Here is a 24,623-nt window from a genome sequence, read left to right on the forward strand (position 1 = left end):
TCCTTTACCCCCAAACTTTATTCATGTGGCACATTTACAGCAAGGATTGGAATAACTAGACAATGAAAATGCTGGGGTTGCATTATCGGTTGGTTTAACTGGAACACCACACACCATGCAGTCATGTACCGCCAAGTTCAGTGCCTGTATTGCCCTTCTGGCTGCCGTCACCGGCTTCGCTCCAGGCCATGCACGCACGGGCCTGGGGCTGCAGCCTCCCTGCAGGTCAGTGCCCGGACGAGGGCTCCATTCAGCAGGGCCCTGGGGCTGGGTGACACTGAGAGGACGTGCGCCCTCAGCCCGCCCCACGGCTCCCCCCAACCGCCCTGGCCGGCCGGGAGCCCACCCAGCCGGGGATGTGCTCGGCAACTCTCTCAGGCAACAAGCCAGCTGCTGCTGAGCGTCCGCGGGGACCTGTGAGGGGCACAGCACGTGGGCACGTGAGGGGCTGAGCCTCAGCTCGGGAACCGAGGGAGGTTGGCAGGGAGCACGCTCAGGGGCCTGGGGCAATTTGCAGCTCCCCTGCTCAGGTACCTGTGGGCCGGGGGCCAGCGCGCGCTGGCACGTCCACCACCGGACACGGACACGGTGCTGTGGCGGGCCTGTCCCCCATGGAGCTGGAACTGATCGGCGGGGACGAGGCAGGGCTGGGCATCCCACCCAGCCCCGCAAGAGGCACGAGCAGACGGAACGGGGAGGGGACGGGGCTCCATGCGGACACTGTCACCTCCCTCCTGCCGCCCGCCTGTCCGCTGGGCCCCTGCCTCACTGAAGGGAGCCCTCCGGGGCCCTGCAGCCCACGGTGGGGCTGCCAGGGGCTCTGCAGCGGAGAATACAGGCACTTCACCTCGAACATAAAGAGACGGATCGCGTTTGTCACATACAGGAGTCAGAGAGGGGTTAGTGTTGACTCAAAAAGGGGAAAAGGCGCTCAGGGAGAGGCGGGGGGAGCTGGCGGGGAGGGCGAGGGGCCGTCTCGACACGCTGAGCCTCCGTGAGTGCTGCCCGAGTGCAGGCACACACCGGCATCGCTGCAGCAGCCATCGAGGCCTGAAAACATAAAACCAGAGAAGAGAAAGAAGAAGGGAAGGTGGGTATGGCCCATGCCAGGGTGGAGATGGGGGATGCTCTGGCTACGGGGTGGGAGAGGGAGGACGGGGCGGGATATGGAGGGAGGGACGGAAATCAGGAGCCAAAGAAAAAGAACGAACTACAAGTCTAAAATGTGGTGCAAGCGCCCTACGCGGCTGTCCGCTAGCATGGCATAATGTCCGGAGCAGCCCAGAGAGGGAGTCACATCAGGTCTACACAGATTTGCCTTCCCATATATACAACCTCTACTGGAGTTAACAGCTGAAATTGAGATTTTTTTTGTGTCGGTTCCTCTGGCCTCGGTTGCCGGTTTTTTTTTAATGCTGGAGCCCGTCCTCCCCGCCTTGCCGGCACCGGGCGCATGCAGCCCTTGCCTGGCTTGCCTCGGGGATCAAAAAGGTTTGGAGGTCTGCTTGAAGATGAAGCCTCTATGGGCCAGTGTCTTCATGATGTTGGCAATGTTCTTGCAGTCATCTAAGGAGAGAGCACAGAGATACTGGGTTAGAGGCATGATCCAAAGAGGAGTTGTTGGAGCAAGTTCTGAATCCTGCACTGGGCCTGTGTCCTCACCAGTCCAGGTACTCTGTCCCAAGGACCTTGCAGTGATGTAGCAAGATTGCAGAGCTCCCAGTCCCAGCACTGGCCACCTGCATCCCAGTATGACCCGGTGCTGCACTGAGCTGGACCCATACCCCGGACCTGAAGGTCGGAGTCATCCATGTTCCCACCAAAGCCAGCCCGCGGTGCCTCCCTATGCCCACTGACCAGAGTTTGACACGTGGCAGGTGGCTGGGATGGCAAGCCACAGCCACTCCTGGTGCTGGGCCGTGGCAGAGCAGCAAGATGGGAAGGGGGAAGGCTCTTGTGTTATTTACCTGGGACTAAACTCAGGCACAGTTTGCTAAAATAGAAGCTGGGCTTAAATTGATTCCTAGTGTCTATATTTCATGTTGAAAATTGGCTTGTAAATCCATGTTTTGATCTATGAGGGCCGTCTCCTTAAGAAAAAGCAAGAGTAAATGTGTAATTTCTCCCTTGACAGCACACGGCGCAGAGGCGATCCTTCTTCCCGCTCCCCTCCGTTTCGGGACAGCTCCACTCGTTCCGATTACCACTCTTTCTTCCTCGCCCCACGCCTTGATGTCTCCATTTCATTACCGCCCGCCCATTTATCAAGCTGTTACCGTAAGGGTGACTTTGCCCACTTGCGTGTGGCAGCGGGGCCTGGCTGACATGGGGAGAGGGTGCCCCGGGAGGGGGGGTGCAGGCAAGGCCCCCCTCTCCCCGCCGCTGCTGGATGGATGTTGTGGTGGAGGGAAGGCTGCATCATTACTGATGTGTAAATGATAAAGAAGCCTCCACATCCATCTCCCAACTGTAAATCCAGGGAGTGCTTTATAATCAAGCTACAGCGATAATAATGTGAAATTAGGTCTCTCTATCAACGGGAGGAGGCCTTTTAATCACAGCTTAAAGGGTGCAAACGCTGTTTATCATAATTGAACTGTATCCGGGCTAATTGTGGCCATATTTCACTGTCTAGGAGACAGCAGGCTGCCTGCTGACAGTGCCGCGTGCCGGATTGAGGGCCCCCCGCAGCCGGGCAGCGCTGTCCTGCTGCCAGGCATTGCCTCCAGGGATGGGGCTGCCCAGCCTCTTGGATGCTCCTTGCCCCACCAGCAGCGCTGCCCAGCCCCACCATGCCCAGTGACCTGCTAGCAAAGCCACCACCTGTCCCCCAGCATCTGCTGGAGGTTCAGAACTTTCCCCATGTGCAGCTTCCTGAGGGCTGCTATGAGCTGCCAGAGACCCTCCTGGCTGATGGTTGGCAGTGGAAGAGTAATGTCCCCATCAGTGCCACATGCCTCTGAAGTGTCCCCAAGACCCTCTCGTGGCACCCCTTCTTGTCATTCATGTGCCAGACAGGGGACAGCAGCTGGGCATGAGGACAGCCCAACAAAAGAGGGGGTCCCCAGCCCACTGGGTGGCACAGGGCAGAGGTGAGCCCAATCTCTCTGTGCCTTCGTCCTCTCTTCTGCCGAGGTAACACTGATGGCTGCCTAAGGCCCCTGGAGGTGACAGGTGTCCTGCCCAGCCAAGCCTCAATGCCAGCTCCTGCTGCTGTCAGGTTGTTCCCACTCAAACGACCCCCTCACTGTCCTTAGGATCACCTGCTCCATCTCATCCCCCAGACAACTGAGTGCCCCTTGGAAAGCCCTCAGCCCTTGGAGCCAGCTGCCAGTGGGATCTAACAAGGTAATAGTGGCTTGAAAGCTGGGGAAATGGAGGTGAGAGGAATGCAACTGTCTGTGGCCAAAACGCCCCCACCCAGCCAGCCCTGGCCTGCTACCCCCAAAAAGCAACAGCAAAGCAAATCCTGGAGCTGTGGCAGGTGGGTTGCAAGGCAAGTGAGCAGTTTGTGAAAGCACAGCCCTAGGTGTCCCACTGCCAACCTCACAGCCTGCAGCATTGCCCTGAGCTGAAGTGGGCACTGGGACTTGACTATTGCTTCATATTGCTGAAGGGGAACTGCACAGAGACTTGGGCAGCTGCCAGATGGGCAGTGAGACCCCTTGCCACTTCCTGGGACTCCCAGGCTGGTCACTGGGGACACCATCTGCCATGTTTGTCTGCTTAGTGCACCCCATCATCTGCCTCCCCAAAACCCCAGTGTGCTCTCTTGCCATGTGCCAGCGCAGGGAGACACCCTGAAGTCTGAGCTGCCGCCCTGCCGAACTGGTGGGATCCTGTTGGGTCAGTGTCACCCACATACCCATGCCAGTGCTGTCCTTGCTGTCCCAAACTGCCCCTGGCAGTGAGTGTGCCAAGCTCATCATACGTCATTTAGTGAGACTCATTCCAAATCAGCACTAAGGTAAACACGCTTATTATAATTATCCATGTAAAAAAAAATCAACAACAGCAGAACAACTTTCTAATATGCAATTACAGCCATCTATTGATTTTACAATGTAATCCGCTCCGATTGATTTAATAACACAATTATAGGCTGGCTCTCGGGATATTAGAGTGGGAGATTTTCATAAACTCCAAAGCAAAAAACTAAGCGGCTTTTAAAACAACACAGTCAGATGGCTGTTTGGGGAATTATTAACAATATGAAATCCTCTAAATCTGGCCGTCGTTACCTTGTGAAAGGAATTTCTATTACAAAAATGGCAATTGACAGCCTAAGAGAGCGCGCGACTGGGATTGCTCGGCTGCTTTTCAGTGCTTAATCCATCGCAAAGGTGACCACGGGGCAGGGGACAAGCAGAGTCTGAGGCTGACAGGAGGGTGCAGACAGCCCTGACCACCCTATAGCCCCTACCCAGCCCAGCTCTCCCTGGGGGGCACATGGCTGTGGCTGGCATCAGGCTGGCGCCAGGCTGGCACCCACCAACCTGTCCCATCTGGTGACCATACCTGGGGCCGGGGAGGCTGGCAGGTTGCGGAGCCCCCCAGCTTGATCCTGGCACACCTGGTGTGTCCCAGCCCCAGACACCTCCAGGGGCCTGAGTGGTGCCCACCCGTGTCCCAAGGCTGAGCAGGGTGATGGGGTGAATGAAGGTGGTCCCACGCTGATGGCCAGCACGGCTCTGCACAGGCGCGCACACGCACGCACGCCCCTGCTCTCCTCCCGCTCACTCCCTCAATGTATTCCCGACTTTATGGGCACATTTTTCTTGTCAAGCTGACAGGGTTGCTAAGTGGATTTCTCCCTGATATGCGGACGGATTATCACATTACTCCAATGTCCTACACAAACATATTACTTTATATTCAATAGCCCTAATGAATATAAACTGCTTTTTCTTTTTTTTGGGGTGGGGGGTAATCTATAGATTTTTAATGAGGGCACTATTAACTCCCTCCTCTTTAAAACAGACTTAGGTGCAGCCTCTGAGTAGAAAATCAATGGTGTTATTGTAGGAATATTGTATATTGATATTGTAATAATAAGATGCAATTGATTTAGGGGTGTTGTGCGGTGTGTGTGAAAGGGGTCAGCCTGGGGTTATCCTGCCTCATGCAAACAGAGCACTGGCTGTGCCCTGCCTCCCTGCCCCTCAGCTTGCTGTGCTGCCTCCGAGCATTGCCCCCATGGCCCTGTGCAGTGGCCCAGGATGGCTGGGGTTGATCTTGCCCTGAGGTGCTGGGTTCTGGGGCTGGCTGCCTCTGGGACCCTCCTTTGGCCCAGCTGCCAGTGCAGTGTGGGTTAACGTAACACCCCAGCCTCCACTCGCCCTGGCTTGCTTAGCCCACCAGGTTTTAACCCTCCTGCCCTGTGTGTTCCAGCATTACCCACTGTGACACCACACTGCCTCGACACCCTCGTTTCAGCCCGCTCCACGTCCTGCCAAACTCCCGCTGCGGTGACAGCGAAGGACAGGGACACGTGCATACACATGGGGCAGCAGGACGTTCTCCTAGTTGAGGCTGGAGTTTGTGGCCATTCAGCATCCCTGGCTGCCTTGTCCTTGGAGGGGCACAGACGTTCCCATTGCACTCCTCTGCTGAGATAGAGGCAGAAAGTCCCGAGCCCATGGCACTGGGCTGACGTCCTCCTGCCAGTCCCTGTATGGTGGCACTGCTGTGAACCCAGCATGAGCTCAAGGATTCCATCAGCAGGAGTCTGTGCTGTTGGACTGGGCTGTCAGGAGCAGCAATGCTCACTCCAGGACAGCATCACCTGCACACCCAGCCCAGGCACTGGGGAGAAGGGTAGGGGCTGGATCCTTGTGCGTGCTGCCCTGCCAGCATTTCTCCCACCTCCCCATAGGATCAAACCACACAGACACCTCTACCACAGGGGCTGAGCGCTGCTGCAACTGCCGTGCACTGGGCTGAGACGCTCCTGGAGCAAGGAAGGAGCTTTTCCATCCCAGCAGCTGCCCCACTGGGCCGTGGGTGGTCAGGGACTGCAGGGCCCCCCCAAACGCGCTCATTTGGAGGCAACCCCAGCGCACCTGTGCTATGGCCGGGAAGACAGATCACCCCCGGCCCGAGCTGAGCAGGTCCATATTTAAACTGTCCCCATGCTTTATGGGCTGTACCAGAACTGATGCTCAGGCGCTGAGGGGCCATTTGTCAATGTTCTAATGGCAGATTACTGTTAATGAATAATATCACCGCTGCCTTTGTATAACAGCTCCCTGCAAAGCGGAAACAGGGCCGCCCGGCCACCGCCACCCGGAGCCTCTCCAGCGCCGCCCCCGGGTGACAGCAGGTGGCCTTGTGAGCGGCGGCAGCCACGCGGACCTCCGAGGTCTCACGCAGTCTGGCACTGCTGCTGGCGTCCCCAGCAATCATGAATGGGAGCACTGGGCCCTGTGTCCCCACAGTGGGCTGTGCTGCTCCCTGTGAGCACAAATGTCACTGTCAGGGCAGGGAGTGACAGCATTTTCCCAGCACACAGAGCCAGGCTCTTGTGTCACTCACCCTGTCTACACTGGAGCTAGGAGGGAGTTTGTGTCTGATCTGAATCCATCCCCACCGTAACATGCTGGGTAAGGTGGGGACACCAGGATGCCCACCATAGTGGCGACAAGGACGTGTCAGAACCAAGTGCTCCCAGCTCCCAGGGATCCACAGGGACGCCAGGGATGGTCCTGCTGAGCTGCTCCCAAATTAATGGCCTCATAATCCTGCGCATGGGGCAAGGGGCTCTGTGTGCCCCACACAGCCGGCAGGTATATTAGGTGGAGCTGACAGCGACGTGCAGAATATTAAGAATAACTTACCTCATTATCTGCAATTACGTTACTGCCACACACCTCATTTCTTCATGAAGAAAAGAAAATTAGTTTTATATTGACTTCATCCCAGTGCCTCCCTGCCTGCCCCACCACAGAGCACCCGCAAAGGCTCTGAAGAGGGCTTGGACACAATTCATACTCATCCTTCCTCAACCTGTGTTGGTCCCAGGGGGACAGGATGCTTGTCCCACTCCCTGCACACGGGTCAGCAAGACCTCCAAATCCAGTTTACCCCAGCAGGGACACTGGAGCCGGGAGGGCCCATCTCTGGCAGTTCCCAGAGGAAGTGCAGGAAGTGCAGAAAAAGGGATCTAGTCTTGGTCATCACTGGCAGTTCCCAGAGGAAGTGCAGGAAGTGCAGAAAAAGGGATCTAGTCTTGGTCATCACTGGCAGTTCCCAGAGGAAGTGCAGGAAGTGCAGAAAAAGGGATCTAGTCTTGGTCATCAACCTGCTGCTTGGGCACTCTCTTGGTCCCACCCAGGCTGGCCACTGTCACCCTGTGGGAGACAGGACGCTTCCTCCTGTCTTCTGCACTGGGAACCACTCTTCCCATCATGCACACATGATGCTGGCTCCCTCCCAGGGCAGAGCTGGGTGGCTGGGGCCTCTGCACTACAGGACACCTGGCTGCTGAGACACCTTCCAGCCCCACAGGCTGCTGGATAGCCCGGAACAGGCGATGCCAGGTGGGCAAACCATGACAGCTGGGGCATCCCTGCTGGAGGGAATGGGCAGCAGGGGCTGGGCTGTCTTGCAGTCTTCCAAACAACTCCTGGAGCCCATGAGCCCAAAGGGTACCAATGTTGCTGGGCCAAGGGTGACACAGGGTGCACAAAGACCTCAGCTTGTCCTTCAGCCTCTCTGCCTGTCCCTGCATCCCCTGGCTGGCAGCCTTCCCTGAGCAAACAAAGCGAATGCTGCCATCACCCCACTCCTGGCTGTGGCCACTCACCATCCAGGAGAGAAGGGGAGCGGCATGCACGGCAATACAGGGAAAAAAGCCAATTTCATCTTTATTAGAAGGAGATTTCTCTTTTAGTAATAAGCACACTTCAAATAATTAGCGTGTTTTACGTAATAATGAAATTATGGAAATGCAGGCCACTTATTCAAACAAGTCACCATTACCATATTTTTAAATATTAGACTTAATTAGAGTTTATCACTTCAGAGAAGTACGAGGAGTGGAGATTTTTTTCCTTTACAAAAAAAATCCTCATAAAGTGTTTATTAAGAGCGGGTAAGAAGGGGATAATGATCTGTTTGGAAATTAAGGCAATCAAACATTTAATGCTCTGCACTCCTGTAGGCAAAAGCATTCAAATGAGTCAATTATACATCCATTATCCAGGCACGATTAAACAAGGCAGGACGGGGAATTTGTCCTCCGCATCATGCGATTGTCGCGAGGACTTATGTCCACTTAAAGGCAGCTAATAAAACACTAAACTTGGGAAGAAGAGGAAAAGAGGACTGAGCCAAGGGAAGAAAAGGGAAGAGAGGTGGTGGGTCAGCAGGACTGCAGAGGGGTGAGGGTGGGAGGTGGGTAAGGATGGAGCTGTGTCTAGATCCCAGCCCTTCATAAATCAAAGTAATTAAGTTAACATGAAAATCAACTTCACCATCCCGTTAAATTACAGCATTTGCATATTAGGACTCAAATGAAGTAGGTAGCAGGCAAGGGGGCTGGGAGGAGAGGAGGAAGTGGGGGAGCCAAGGGAGAAGGATGGGGAGGACCGTGCACCAAAAAGGGAACCATTTATTACGGTGAATAACTAATTTCAGAATTTATGGCGCTGGATTTTCGTTCCTGTGCCATTTATATTACAGAAGGAAATTAAGGGGCGGGCAGGAGGCTGGCTGGACATCTTTCTGCGTTATTGCTTGTCTGCCATTTGCAAATCATTATTAATTGTGGCCCGTGTCGCTGGTGCAGCAGGGCAGGGTGCCTGGACAGCCAGAGCAGACACACATATCTCTTCATCAGGACCCCAGCCGCTAGCCCTGGAGAGCCAATTACCCCTCCCTGATTGGTATCAGATAAGGAGGGAATTTTTACAAATTAGGGAATAAATAGAATTTCCACACGTGGAGCAGGGAGGGCTTGAGAGGCAGTAATGAAAAACGATACATCACCATCAGCCAGACAACCCTATTCATACGCCGATGCATTACACTCACTACTCATAATCCCAGCGAGTGACAGACAACCGCCGAGCCGGCCGAGCCGGAGGGGAGCACATCCCCACGGCCGGCCCGCTCCGGACTGTGGTCTCCAGCCACCGGCACCCTTGTGGCAGGCCAGGGAGGTCCCTGTTCCACCAGCCCCATGGTGCAGCCTCTGCTGTGACCTCAAGGGCTGCACACAGCCTGCATGGCATCCCTCAGCTGTGTGCAGGCAATGGGGACAGATGTCCTGGCACAGGAGCCATCCCTGCTCTGGAGCCCAGCAGGACAAGCCTCCAAACTCAGCCCCAAGTTTAGTGGTTAAAGTCATCCAGCTGAATCCAAGCCTCTCGACAGTCTCCCACATTCCTGTGGGTAAAGCACATCTTCCCCAAAATTATGCAGTCCAAACTTTGACCTGAAGAAGACTGCCCCCTCCCTTGCTGGCTCATGGCAGCATGCTGCTATTACAAGATCCCTACTTAATTTCTGAATTGTACTTGCCTTTTTGTACTCTTCAGTCCCCAAATCAGCCCCCGTAGCTCTCAGCTTTGCTGCTCAGCCAGCCCTGGGTATCCCAGAGCAGTGAAATCCTTGTGTCACCTTGTGAGCAGCGCTGGGCTCAAAATGCCACAGGAGCAAAGGATGCACTCCTATATGGCTCTGCTCCATTTAGAATGGGCTCAGCATTGGATATCTCCATTTCCCTTAGGCTGCTGAGGCAGACCCAACACCAGCCCTTGCTCAGGGCAGACCCCAGAGCCACCAGCTGCCTGTGTCCCCCACACCAGCACACCCACTTCCAGACCATGGCAGCTCCCTGTGACAGCACAGTCCTTTTCCTAGGTTGTGACAGTGCTGGATGACCCTGGGAAAACAGCAGGCATCCAGCTAACGGGGTCTGGCATGTGGCTGGCCTCAGAAAGAGCAAATCCTGGAAGTGCAAGGACCCCGCTGACATTCGTGAGCCCAGTTTGCTCTGTGCTCCCCAGCGCCGGAGCCGCGCGCCTCCGCGCCTGTAATTAGCTCTCCCTTATGACAAGCACGTCACTAAACAAAATGCTCGGCAGATCAATCTTGCCTGTAAGTCACGCAGCCTTTAATTTATTCAGCATACAATGTCGCTCCACCGCTGGCTTCCTGTAATTTATACCGTACACTGTCGTGTATTATTTAACTCGTCTGAGTGTTTTACAGCTCCCCTCAAAGTCGCCATGCAAAATAAAGTCACGGCGGGGCATTGGCAAGGTGCAGGGAGGATGCAAACTGCCCTCTTGCTGATACCAGACCCCTGGCCTGGCTCAGGGACAAGTTGCTGCAGAAGTTGGGGGCTCAGGACCCTCCTTGTGGGTGGGAATGAGAATATAAGATGGGATCCCCACAGGAGCCCAGTAAACTGCAGGTGATTCCTTAGAGGAAGAAAGAATGCTGGCAGTGGGGGAGAGGGCAGCAGGACTCTTGTCTGGACCTGAAAGCAGGAGGGAGTCCAAAACTGGGATAAGGACTGGGGTAAGACTGGGCTGAGAGGTGGCCAGTAGCTGGTGCAGCTGCTCTGAGCAGCTCATCAATAGCTTGTCTTTGGCCGTGCAGCTGAATGGAAACAGTCAGTGATGTAGAGCTGGATATCCTCCGCAGGGAAGGTTAAAACCTCTGTTCAGTGTAAAGTTGCCATATCTAAGCACTTATGATCATGATATTTATGGCTAGTTTATTCCAGGCTGTTAAAGGCAGCAGTAGTTATCCACAGATAAAGGGAATTCGACTCCCTTGACACCTTTTCTCCCTGCAGTGAAGGCATGCCTGGCAGGAGCTGGGTGCTCGTGGTGCTGTAACTCATCCGATGGTCCCTGCCGAGGGCAGCACGGGAGCCTGGCATGCAGATGCTTGGCATGGCAGGGATGGTGGCTTTGTTTCTCTTGTGTGAGAGCTGTGGGCACAGACATGGGAGATACCGTCTCCCTGCCCCTGACGCTGCTGGGGCCAGGTGGTCTCTGAGCTGCAGGGAGCAGTTTGGTTTGACCTACACCACTGCTGTTGGCTGTGTTCCACATCCATTCCCTGACACCCAGTCCCACCACTGGGATGGGGACCCTAATTAGGGAGAAATTTCAAGGTAGATATGAGTGAGTTTATAAAGCTGAGTTTCTCCTGCCTGAGTGACATGAGATGTCAGAGAAAGAAAATGAAAGGCAAGAATGCAATTCCAGTGCTGCCAAGAGTGTGTCGCAAGTCCTAATGGAAAGTTCTCCTGCTCTTTAAAGCTTGGTCAGATGGCCTAGTTATTGCTTTAAAAGGACCAAGAATCAAACTGCGATGCTGCACTCGAAGCCTTCAAATAAAGCGAGCTGTGTTTCTGCAAGTCCAGCGAGGCAGAGGCAGGCGATTACACAGAGGAGGGCAGGTCTCTCTATCTTGGAGGGAGACCTGCCTATTTTTAAACATTAGCTCTAAATCAGCAGCTCACCTCTTTGTCTAACCCAAACCCTCTCTCGCCTTCTGGAGGAGAGATCAAACACCAGCCCTGCTGCCATTGTTTCTCTCCCAGCGAGATGGATGCGGGACTGTAATCTTCCCACAAAGCTGCACGCTTCAAAGGTAACAAAAGTGCTTATTAAAAGTCCTTGGGAAGTAATTTAATAACATCCCAAAAGGCTGGAAAAATCAGCGCTGGCAGCTCAAAATATAACCTGGCAAAGGAGATGGCCCTCTGTTCAACATGACAGTCTGTAGGCAGCTACACACAGGGCCAGGGTGTTTGGGCACACAGACCTGCTATGTCCCTGGGCTGTGCCTGCTCTGGTGCTCTCTGGTCTCCTGACACGGAGACAGCCAGGTGAGCTGGAGCATGGGTCCCTCTGTGAGGCCATATGCAACGGTGTCCCCACCAAAGGCTTTGCTGGGCCAGAAATGTCCTCATGTGGTGTGGACAGAGTGCACCTGTCTGCCCCGGCTCTGCTTGTTGAGCTGGAGAGCCCTGCATTGTCCCAGAGGCAGGATTTCAGGCCTGCCCCTGGAACACAAAAAGCACTCTGTGGCTTTTCCAGCTATCTCAGCAGCTGCTGGAACAGCAGCTTTGTGCAAAGCTTGCCCAGACTGCTGGGCTGGAGAGAGCCACCTGCAAAGCAGATGTGTGACGGTCCTTACCTGAGCCAGACGGGGATGTCAGCCAGACCTGCAAAGCCATGTAAGAGATTTGTGTGCTGTGTGAGACAGACCTGCACATCTCTGCAGGGGTGGGTGGCACATGTGCCTTCCCACGAGCGCATACGTGCAGCAGGCACGTGCTCACAGCCACAGCAGCATGAGGGCTGTGCTCCTCTGTATCCCCCACAGCCAGTCCCTGCTCCCGACCTCAGGCAACGCACGGGACCCTGGGGCTGCATCCCAGCTGAATGGTGCAAGCTCTCATGGAAAGGGGCAGGGGATGGAAATTAACGCTCCAGCCTCCGTCTCATCCTGCCCATTAGCGGGGCTGTTTTACTCCGGATCATTAAATATGTATATCTTATTACACGCCTTGTTACAGTATTGAGCTCTATTGACTGATAATAAATTCCAAGCATCATCCTGGTCATAAATTTATCTGGAGATGATGAAGACTCAATAATCTAGTCATGCAGATAATATGATAGGGCCTTAAAAAAGATCATTACATTATATGCCAAAATTAAAAGTGAAATACACTTTATTAACACTGTTTCCACACTTGGGGCCATTACTTGTTATATCCCCTCTTGCCCTCCCACCCACTGGCATACCATCCCTCAGGTCAGCCAGAAAAGGCGAGATGAGGCAGAGCTGCCACAGCTCTACCCTAGCAGGAGCCTGGCAGAAGGGTACGAGGGGGAGAGGTGGCACAGACAGGATGTCCCAGCTTGACTCCAAAGATGCTGGGTCCTGCTTGGTGCAGCACTGGGCTGTGGCTCCAGCATCCAGGTATTTCAACAAACCCCTACCCGATGGGGCCTGTGGGAGCTGACTGCAGTCACTGGGATAAAAGACAGCCTTGTATCCCACATTTAGAAGGAAAAAACAACTTTCTGCAGCTTCAGGTCTCGTTAAGAAAGCTGCCCACCCACTGGAGTTAACCCAACAGCAGCTTCTCTCCCTCAGGCTTGGGCAAACTACAGAGCCAAGACAAGGGGTCCCCACTCCTGCCTGGCCATGCTGCAGTGTGGCACAGAGAGGTGAGAGCAGAAATGGGGATGTGGGTGAAGTGGGTGACACCTCTGAGAGACGAGGGTGCCTGGGAGGCTCCCAGCACCCCAGTGTCAGTCTCATCGGGCTGTTCCTTGGTGACATGACGAGGGGTGGACAGCTCCCAAACACCTGTCCCAGGGCCTGGGGCCGGCCCCCTCCTTCTGCTGGCCTTCCAAAGACATTCCTCTCCTTTACTAAGAAGGTCACAGCCACTTAAACTCCTCTGATGAGGAGGCTCGTGCCCTCCTGCCTGGCAGGGCTGGCCTGGCCACGCTCCCGCCTGCAGATCAATGGCACACAGCAAGTTTAAAGCACCCCCACCCCAGCCCCCCTTCCTTCGGCCACCTTCCTCTCCAGACACGCAAGGTGACAAGCGCTGGGGGGCCCACGGATCAATGCTGCGACACGGATCGGCTGCTGAGAAAAACCAATTGCAGATCAGATGGAAACCGACTTCTTCTTGTATCTGCCCGGCTCTCTCAGGGATAGATTGGCTGGAGAAATCCGATGGTGAGAAGAGACAAAGGGGGAGGTGATGGGGAGAGGAGGAAAGGGCTGATAATGCTCCTGCCGCGGCTCTAATCTGTGACAGCCCGAGGATTTGCTGAAAACCATTATCACACTGCTCTCCCTTCTCTTGTCCCTGATAAAGCCTCGGCTAATCTGTTTGTTGCAGGTATTGAACAATGCATTTAGCGAAACAAGGGGTGTGTGTGCCCGCCGAGCACATTTTTTCCCTGCACCTCCGGCCTCACTGGGAGGCGATGGGGGAGCAGGGAGGGCAGGGATGGTATTGGGTGCAGACTTGGTGTGGAGCGTGGGCTGAAGTGCCATGTCCGGCACAGGGAAACATCTCTGCTGTCTGCCCTTAGCGAGTTTTGGAAGCGTTTCTCTCTCTAGGCACTGTGTTCCACCTTTAAAACGCAATCGCGGAGGGCGATGAGCGAAGCCCTGGCGATGCAGCAGCGCCCTGACAATGCCAGCAGGAATTCCAGCGCAGCCCCTGCACAGCCAGCTGCGCTCCCAGGGGCACAGCAGCCCAGATGGGGACACACCGGGACTCTGTGCCCCGGGAACACCTCCCGGGCCACTCATCTGCTGGAGTTTGGCTCGGCTAGCGCGGGCCCGTCCCGGTGCTGACCTCGTCCCCCGCTCTGCGGGAGGCGCTTTCTCCGGGGAGGAGATAATTCAGTGGCTGTGAAAGCCCAGACCTGGGGCTCCCGCAGCCGCCTGTTACAAACAGTTCTAGTGGAACATTAATTATAGTAATTTAGCCGTGGAACACTAACTGCAGCCAGTGCAATAGCATTCAGTACATTAGTGGCTATAACCCACTCCTTAAAAAAGACATTTGGTTACTGACAGCTGATAAAATGAGTTGTGAAGCATAACCAAAGGGAAAAAAAATATAACCAGAAGTGTGCTGGGAGCGAGTTGTGGGGTGGGAGGGTAGGGGCCAGCACTCCGCAGGGTACTGGGGTCACAGGAGATGCAGGTGGAGGGGTAGGAGGTGTCGGGGGGCCGCAACAGGCACCCTCCTGCCCGGCACATGGCCCACGGGCCAGCGGGCTCCCCGTGCCTCGGGCAGGGCGAGGCGAGGCGGGGGCACGGCTGCGACTCGGCAGTATGTCAAACAGAAGGACATTTCCTTCTATCTCCCAGCCACCGCCCCAGGGCACAATCCACCTACATTCAATCTTTACTCCACTACACGTGTTTCCTTTCCAGCCTCGGATTATTTTTTATCATCAAATTACTGTGGTGATAAGATGGAGTAGATGTGATAGCGAGCAGAGCGTCTGTCCTCCCCTCTTTCCCCTGCTTCCCGCAGCATTCCCCCTTCCTCCGCCACCCCCAGCCTCCTCCCCTGAGCAGGCAGGGTGGTATCCAAATGTCAGGGGGTGAGGAGAGACCCCCTCTGCGGCCGGATTCGCTGGCTGGGACCAGCCTGTACCTGGTGGAGGCAGACTGCAGGGGGCCATCGAGCTGTCTGGGAAAACTTGTCCTGTCGTGGTGTGGGACCCTGCCAGCAGCCAGAGCTCAGCATCCACTCCCCACTGCTCTGCCACAGCACCCTGACTCCCTCAGAGCACCCAGTGGCCCAGCCTAGCACCAGAGGTGTGACAGCACAGTGACACCAGCGAGGCAGCAGGGACACAGGAGCCCTGGTGCAGGGCTGGCCAGGAAAAGTACAGCCACGCTCTTACCAGCCTGAGAAGCGCTGCAAGGCCCTGCTGTGATGAATCCTCCCCATCTCCTTGTTTACTCCAGTCTGCAACAAATGAGTCCCTGTCTGTCCAGGGATAGCTCATCTGGAGGAATGCTCTTTCAGACCTCTTCCTCTAATCCCTATTAATTTAAATAATGCTTGCCCACTCTTCTCAAACTATTTATTATTTATCAGGTTTGTTTATTTGTAGCTAACAGGTAGTGCTCAGCATGCGTCCCCGGCACAGGGACAGGGGCTGTTCATCACACTGGCTCCCCTGCCATCCACCATCCGTCAATTACTCCTGCTTCCTTTAATTAGTAATGAGGACTAATATCTCTGCCTGGGATGGTGGCTGAAGCGGAACTTCCCTCTGGTGGCATCCGAGCAGCGCAAGGGAGGGGATGAAAAATAAATAACTGCGCCAGGCTCTGGCTGCTGCTCCTGAACGAGTAGGGGTGCTCACCAAACCCACACACCCCTTCACAGAGAGGGTCTGGTTCTCTGTACACCAGAGGCTCCTACCCAGCAGGGCAGGAGAGGTGATGCCTGCCAGGTGCCGATCCATGGGTGCCCTTTCCTGCACAGCAGGGCCATCTCAAACCATGAGGGAGCCCCTGCCGAGTCCCAGATGCTGAACTCTGCATGGGTATCAGCAAGGGGAAGCCTAAATTAAATGCCTATTAGAGCCTCTGGCCTCGTCTGGCAGGCCCGGGGAGCTCTGTATCAGAACATGCCATCCAGAGGCAGCCTAATAGCGAAGGCAGCACATGATATAAATGGAGCCCCTTTGATTTATTGACTGGGAGAAGTTTTTACACGATAGCCCATTAAGACGGACGGCTCTGTTTACAGCCAGGCCATCTAGCTATAGGGACCCTGCACTGGATGGTGTGTTTTGCTATTGCTCTTCAGGCAGACATCTCATTAAGGGGAACAGCATATGGAGCTCTTTGGATCTATACTTCACGAGTCCTGAGGGACGCTTTTACCATTTTTAATAAGCGGGCAAGGTTAGCAAACCTGCAACGCAGTGACCTCCCCTCCCTGTGCGATGGATCTCCCTGAAACACAGAGAGCTGGACTCACTGGGTGCATGTGGGACTCCATAAATCACCTCCCCACTGCCAGCCAGGGAAACCGGCTGGGGGGATGGCAATGGGAATACGGAGAAGGCAACACCACAGCCAAAATGGGATGGCAGCCATGCATGGCTCAGCCAAATACACAGGTGGGCAGTGGTGTGGAGTGTGCCCCTGCCCACTGTGCTGGTCAGGTGATGGGCATCATGTGGGTGACTCAGCTGGCAAAGGTGCTTTAAGGAGAGAGCGTTAACATGATAGCCCACAGTGAAGGAAACAAAACCCCCAGCTAGATGCTGAGGAGGGATTATTCCATATTCAGTAACATGGTTGTTTAGGAGAACAAGTAATCTCTGACAAAGACCTCCGGCTCTTCTCCAATCTGATAAAGCCTTGCAGCCTACAGGCAAGCTGGTCCCTGCAGGGACTGCCACGGATGAATGCTGTGGGCTGGAGCTGCTAAGGAAGGAGGAGGATCAGGAAGGCAGGCATGTGAGGCGAGCCACCGTCGGACACGGTGGACATGCTGCCAACAGTGCACCCAGAACACTTTTCCAATGCAGAAGGGCTTGTGCAAGGTTTGGGTGTTACTGCTCAGGCACCTCTTATAACCCCAGGGACAGTAGCACAGACACATGGCCTCAAGGCAGTGGTGACACAAGTTAATATCAGAGCTCCCACTGTATCCTCCTGGCCTGGGTACACATCTGTGTGCCCACTCACTCCCCAATAACAGCTGCCTGGCTTTTGCCCATCAGCCAGACCTCAAAACCCTGTTTTCTACTGTTGTAGTACCAGCTGAGCACTATAATTCTCACCAATCACTGGCATTTAACTTAGACATCCAAAATTCACACCAGGTAAAAACTATCAGAAATGCAAGGAACTGAGAATGTGATTGTTTCCTTTTGAGAAGTCTGCTTAACTCTGGTTGGGAAAGAGGGAAGGCAAAGAAGGACAAACAGACAGATGAGGTGGCATATTTGGGCTGCTTTCCAGCAATTCCCTCACAAACAGTCTGAGCATCTTTGAAATGAAATTTTGTAGGCGATTAGCTCACAATGTGAACTTAATTGCTTTTGGTATTTAAAAAAAACCCATTAAATTAAATGGCCGAGATATTGAGGCTTAAGCAGTGGCTGCTTCTAATGCACAGTAAGTACCAGCCTCATTACGGGGACGCCACATCCAGCGGCAGAATGCGCAGACCCATGTGACGTGACCAGTGTGGATCAAATGCTCCCTGCCTGCTCACACTCCGTGGGTGAGAGGATCTTCTACTGCAATGAGAGGATGGCTCAGAGCAAGGCTGGCATGGAGCAGCAGCATGCCAAGCTGCTGGTTCACCAAACCTTCCTTGCTGGACAAGACAAGCCAGACCTTGTCTGGAAGCCAAGGGAGTATCAGACTCCTTCAGCTTGACAAGAGGAGCAGCTGGAGTGGCACAGTGCCACACTACAGGACAAGTGAATCCTGCTCTTTCAGGACATGAAGGTGATCTCCACCAATCCACTTTGATTACTGTTCCTTGGGGATCCTACAGCGCTTGTACTGATCACATTCGGAGTGCGGCAGATGCACAGTTCCCACAGGTGACTATAACGTGATGGGAGCTTGGTTGGTACCATTTATCCCCACAGACAGCCCCAAAGCTGGGATCTTGCACCTCTTTATGACAATGCTGTGCAAAGGAGCTCTCCTTCACCACAGGACTGGCAGCACTGCCCTGCTTTGCATTTAGTGCTACAACACAGCAGTGCTTTCACCTTACTTTACTTGTTTGTTTAAATTATTTACACTCCTTAGATGCAAGATTGCTCTCCAAAAGGAGCATCCTTTTGCCTGCTGCAGCTTTAAAATGACTTGCATCCATCACTCAATCGCTTTCAGGTCAAACACACGCTCCTGACTTAATGACCACATTTCCGCAGCAACAAATCTGTCACCGCTGTTTGTTTAAAGCCAACAATCTGTAGGAGCACTGTGTGCAAGGATTGAATTAACTCAGCATCCGAATGACTGTGGTGCCAGATCATTCAAATTGCACCTTTCCTGAGATCTTCCAGCAATGTTAATTAATGTTCCTTGGGTGATGTGCAACATGCTGCAGTGCACAAGGTTGCTGGAGAGAGCAAAGCCAGATCCCTGGAGGCCTAGAGACATGGGAGCTGTGTTCCTGGCTGCCCCGATCCCAAGAGCACATGGGGGAATGTGTGTTTGGGACAGTGCTAGTGGCATCCCCTTGCTCTGATGTGATTTTCCCCAAAATTTAGGGATTCAGCTGAGACATTCCATGTTGGATGTTCAACTCACACTGAAATCTTTTCCCAGGAAATTCCAGCCTGAACCATTAATACATTGCCATCAACAAGAATGACAAGAATGTCACTATTTCCCTTAAATTCCAGTTACTTGCCAGTGCAAGATTTTTTCATATGTGCCCTTATGTTTTGGAACAAAACCTTGAAGTCTGTTGGGAAGGTGATTCTGGGAACCCGGAATGTTTTGGATTTCCCATCAGAATCAAGCCAACTTTGGGCAAAGACAGCTGCATGTGGCCTTGGGCAGCTGCACGTGCACTGACACCCATCCCAGTCCCTGCTCCCAGCTGCTGCAACCCCCCTGGCACCCACTCTACACACCTGCGTGGGAAGTGGGGACCCAGCTCTCCGGGTGCTCCATGACTTCCCCAGGAAGTGCAAGGGAGGAAACTGTTTCATTGAAACACTTGCACCAACAAGAGCTGGAGTCAAGGGACAGAGTAGCAGGAGGAAACAGCGATGGGGAGCAAGTGGGGCTGGTGGTGGGAGCAGCTGAGATGATAGCAGGACATGGGGGAAGGGACTGGGACAAGAAAACAAGGACGAAGAGTGGTGTGTGGATGGAGAGGCAGACTGAGCTTGGCAAGATGTGCAGAGAAGGAAGGAGGGAGTGGGATTCTATCCAACACTGAACCACCTAGGTCTCCTGCTACCTAGCCTACATCCACAGCCTCCAGCTACTCCAGTGCTTGCCCACCAGCAAGTCCTTGGCACAAAATCCCCATCCCAAGTCCCTGGCCATGCTCCCTGTTTTGTCTGGGGCATTCACATCTCCATGGACCAGAACCAGGGTCCCATGAAGTGTCCTAACCCAGAGAGCTGGAGTCCTCCCCCACCCTCCACCTGCTTTGCTGCAGTTAATTGGGCCACTGCTCTAATCTCTACATGCCATTGATTTAAATTCAGCTCCAATTTTCTTCTTTGACCTTCTCTCCTCCAGACCCTGCTTGCAAACAGAACACAAATCCTCATTCTCTTCATTTTCCCCTCCAATATTCCAGCATGCCCCAGTCCCAGGGTGGGGAAGGCAATAACCGGTGCCTCTTTGAGCCTAGATACTCACACACAGGGATGGGCACACAGGTGCCTGCAGAGACCTTCCCAGGGCACACTCACCCAGCTCCAGCATGGAAATGGAAGTGGTGATGCTCTGATATTACCCAAATGCCAAGAGAAAAGCATGATAAGGGGATTTCCAGATGGTTTCCTGGAAAGGACAGCTGCCTTTTTTCTAGGAGCCTGTGAATCCAAGGAGGGCATGTGGAAGTGCTCTTGACTGTGCTCAGGTCTCAGCTGCTGGTTTTGCAACCAGCACCCATCCCACTGGGGGATCTTCTGCTAACCTGAAAACTGATGGTTTTGTGCTGAACCCCTTCCCCCTGTGGGCTGGGATGCTCCAAAGGCAAGTGTAAGGAGATGAGCCAGCCATGAGCCAGGGGAAGATCTCTCCTTTTCTGTGTCTCTGGGCCATGGATCAGACACAGAGATCAGGAGCACCTGCTCCCAGCTCTGTTATGCCCCTGGTGCTCTGTGCCGTGATCTGGAAGGGGAGCCAGCCACTCGGAAGCAGTTAAAATCATATTACAGTGTGCTGGTGCAGACAAGCAGGGGAGGTGAGGGTCCAAGACAGTGCCTTGGAGATGTCCCTCACAGAGAGACGCTGCCAGCACCATGAGGAATGGGGGAGGACCTGCCAGGGGGGTTAAGGATGGGAAAAGCATCATCCCTTAACACCCACGCCTTCTTGGCCCCAAAATAGGTGGAAAACCTCTGCCAAGGCTCCTTTCTCAAGAAATCCTGGATGCTAAATTTCAGATCTCCTGGGGTCCTTCTTTTCCTGGCAACAATTCACTATGTAAAGAGGCTGGATATTTATAATTATGCTCAAAGTGGCCACTTTGAAAATCTATATATCTCTAGGCTCCCTGTACATCATAATGTCAAGTCTGTGAATTGAGGCATCCATCAGAGGCCTCACATCACAGACCTCGGAGCTGTGATAAACACTCGGGAAATGCTCGCTGAACCCCGTGTCCCACTGCTGCCTTCTGGGCAAGAGACTTGATCTTTGAGGGGGTGTCCCATGGTGACTCCTCCAGGAGGAATGACACTGGGTGTTCCTGAGTCACTGCTCCCAGATGGGGATGGGAGCAAGCTCTGAGTTCCTCTAACCCAAAGCCTCTCCTTCTGGCCCTTGCTGTTCTCCAGGAAGGGGGGCTTTCCTTCAGGTGGAACCATCCAAGCCATCACCCCATTTCCACACTGAGGGCACACGGTCTAAAAAAGGCAGCTCCCAACTCCCTGTATCTGGGAAAGCCCCAGGGAGGGTGATGAGCTACAGGAATAAGATACACCCTTCAAACGTCAGCTCCAGTCTCAGTCATCAGATCCCCAACTCTTAGACTGATCAACCCCAGGATCAACCCTAAGCCTGACTGAGAAAGACTAGATCAGTGACAAATGCAGGGCTCAGTCCCCATTCTCAGCAGGGAAAACAATGCAGGGAGATGAGCTCTCTTCTCTGCTACAGCAAGCATAAGGATTGACCCCAACACCACACTCCAGCCCGCTGCCCCACCATGCCCACAGGGAGTTTCTATGGCATCTTTCCCACTGTGAGGACACAAAGTCCCCCCTCTTTGAGCCACCTCCTTGAGAAGTGGGGCCGGTGCCCTGCCAGCGAGATGCGGGCTGGAGAGCAGGAATGCCCCTCTCTGCCGACAGCGTGGTGAGAGGACGCACAGCCTTTGCTGACGCTTTGCCCAGGCTGTTTTTAAAAATTTATTACTCTGTTGCAACATGAAAAATAAGACAGAGAAGTAATCATTAGTATAACTATAACTCCCCGTGCAATAGTCCCACTTGTAAATTGAGATTTATGATTGCAGCTGCCGATATTTTAGAGGCCGGAGCAGGCAGCGGTGGCAGTACAGCCCAGCTACGCGCTGCCCCGCCGCAGTTACAGTTTATCACAATCTGCAGAGATTATTGCAATGAATAATACACAACAGGCTGGCAGTGAAGAACTATTCCCGATCAAACGCTTCTGTAAACAACTGAATAAATAATATTGCTCAGCCCCTCTTTAGAGCCCTCGGAGGCCCAGGGAAATCTCTCATTACTCAGCAAGCGAGGCAGCGGGGGGCTTGGAGATGCCATGAGGAAGGGAAGCAATGACTCTGAGCAGGCACTGGACATCCCAGGTATGGGCACTTGTCAAGCAGACAACTCACTCATTTTCTGTCAGAAAAGGAGGCTGAGACATTGAAAAGACCTGCTCATAGTCCCATAGCTCCACATGCAGCCATGAATAACCTGCTTGGACAGACTAACGCATGCAAGCTCAGAGAGGTATTGCTGTCCTTTCTTCTGCTTGGCAAGGCTTTTGCTCACTTCTGATATTGAGTTGGCAGCAGGTAAAGAGCAGGTTGTGGGGCAGCCTGGCCCGCAGGCAGCCGAACCCCATCCGCATCAGGGATGGGACATTTGGGACCGAGCCCACTGGCAGCGGGGCTCCATGTGCTCCCTGAAATGTCACTAAGTAATGCAATGTGATCAGGGTTGTGTGCCAACAGCTGCAGAAAGGGCATTTCTTACACAGCTTGAAAGGATAAAGTTCAGCTCCACGATGCCCCAGGTTCCCCCACCACAGTGAGCTCTGGCTCAGTTGCCACACTGTGGGGCCACAGGTATCAGGTCTGCAGAAACTCTCACCCAGAGGGGGAGCGGGGAGGACTTATCCCTTCCCTAGCACCCATCATGCAGAGGTGCTTTATTTACTCTCCAAATGTCTACACTCAAAATACAGTCAGCACAGGAGGAGGGACTTGAAGGGAGCAAATGAAGAGCTATATTGCTCCTTGTGCTATAAACCAGCCCTGCAGCAGCTCTCCAATGTTTCAGATCCTTCATACTATGCTTTTCACATGGGACGGGGTGCCCATGTGCCTCTGCCCAGACACCTGCAGGCAGGGAACACCCATCTGCATCTGTGTCCTGCCTGCTCTAGGATCAGACTCTCACCTGTGTCCTCCCTACTGGCTCTACCCACAGGTGGGTCCTGGGGAAAGGCAAGAGAAGAAAAGCAGAAAAGTTTGCATCCCTGCATCCACTGCTCTAAGATGCCTGTATGTGCAGCAATCAGCTCCAATTAATCCCCCCTCAGCTTGGCCCGCCCGCTTCATTACCTCCCCTTGATGAGAACCATCAGTGGGGCCTGTAGGATTTTGCTAATTAGCCTCACTTCGTTTATCATTTCCATTTTCTCCCAGAGACGCTTGGCTTGCTGGGCGACAGCTTCATCTCCTGCTGAAACAATGCGGCCCCTTCTGTGCCTGTCTCACTTAGCGCTGTCACCGCAGCCATTATGAAATTGGGGTTTCATTTACACACTAATTAAACATTACAGCTTGTTCACAATTACAACATGGGGATGAGGAGGTAACTAATTACTTAAGAAATGAGCTAACATTTATCTCTGATTCTTCCTCCCCCAGCCCACCGCCCTCCTCTCCAATCAAGATTGGAAATTGTTGTTGGATGGTGGCAGCTCAGCAGGCCCCTGCCTGTCTCTGCGTGTGCCTCATCCCTGTTAGGGGGCTGTACTGAGACCCTGGCCTGGGGACAATCCATCAACCCCTAATTGCAGCTGGGATTATGGGGGGCTGTGACAGTGGTGTGTGGCACTGTGCCAAACAAGCTGCACAGGGACAAACTGCAATGCTAGGGATACATCCGTCCCACCTAGATCTGCCCAGACTGCCTTGGCTCTGCACAGAGGCCAGGGATGCCAACACACCCTCCATGTCTATGCTGATGGGCAACTCATCCTGAAAAGACATTTTCTTCAGGGAGGAATTAACATTTAAAACAGAGAACCATTAGAGTAAATAAACCAGTCTGTCACTCAGATCAAAAGGCAATGCAAAGTGTGGGCTTGGGACAAAATGGGCCCTGGGGAGCAGGCAAGGAGAGAAAGGGGCAGGCACCCCTTCGTTCATCCTTAAGGATGGGCTGAATGAGATGGGCAGGCCAGCAGCTCGTGTTCAGCCCAGCAGGGCTGGGTGCTGTTGCCGAGGGAGCAAGAGCCTCCCTTCCATGGGCAGCACGGGGCTGCCATGTGCTGCTGTTGCAGGCCAGCATTCCCTTTGGTCCTCACCTCCCTGAAGTGTGTGCGGGTGGCAGAGCCTGCGCACAGCGACCGGAGAGCTACACATGGGTTAGAGGACAGTGGAGATGGGTGACAGTGACCAGGATCATCTTGAGATGGGCAAGGCAGCCAGCCAGCTGATGGGAGACAGGCTGGAGAGGCCAGAGATGCTGCTGCAGTGCCTGAACAGTGCTGCAGGCTCTGGGAAAAGGATCCACAGTTTTTGAAACACAAGAGGCTCCCCCCACAAACAGCCCTAAGCACTGGAAATGCTTTCAGAAAGAAACATCTAGTTCAGCACCAGACAATTAAGGTTCTTTTGCAACTCTTAACCCATGATTTTGAGACAAAGAATTTGGTGCTGGCATAATTTGAACTGCTAATTGCTTTCCTGATCCGTAGTCAGTGAACTGATCACGTTCCCTGTCTGGGGGAAATTCAGAGCTGCTCTCCAGGGGGAAAGGGATGCGCTCTTCTTCCCTCTGAGCAGCTTAAAAAATAATGATCAGGAAACAGTTAAGCAAAAGGGGGGTGAACTGGTGGTTTAAAAAAAAGAAAACTCACACCACTTTATAATAATAGAAACAACTCATTCCCATAGTTTTTATCCTTCCTGTCTTTAGCCCACAAAAAAAAAAAAAAAA

General features: G+C 53.6%; 1 protein-coding gene across 3 annotated transcripts in view; it reads right to left on the bottom strand.

The window, feature by feature from the left end:
* The window catches only part of ERI3 (ERI1 exoribonuclease family member 3), a 131,039-nt gene continuing 106,416 nt past the window's right edge, over positions 1-24,623 (bottom strand). For 2 of the 3 annotated variants that reach the window (XM_015636135.2, XM_015636136.2), the window contains exon 8: positions 1-1,566. In XM_015636135.2, coding sequence (XP_015491621.1) covers positions 1,484-1,566 — 83 coding nt within the window. In that variant the 3' untranslated portion in view covers positions 1-1,483. The remainder of the gene's footprint in view (positions 1,567-24,623) is intronic. The other variant, XR_001523100.1, reaches the window with a different exon arrangement.

Source organism: Parus major, chromosome 8 (assembly GCF_001522545.3).
Source record: "Parus major isolate Abel chromosome 8, Parus_major1.1, whole genome shotgun sequence".
NCBI lineage: Eukaryota > Metazoa > Chordata > Aves > Passeriformes > Paridae > Parus > Parus major.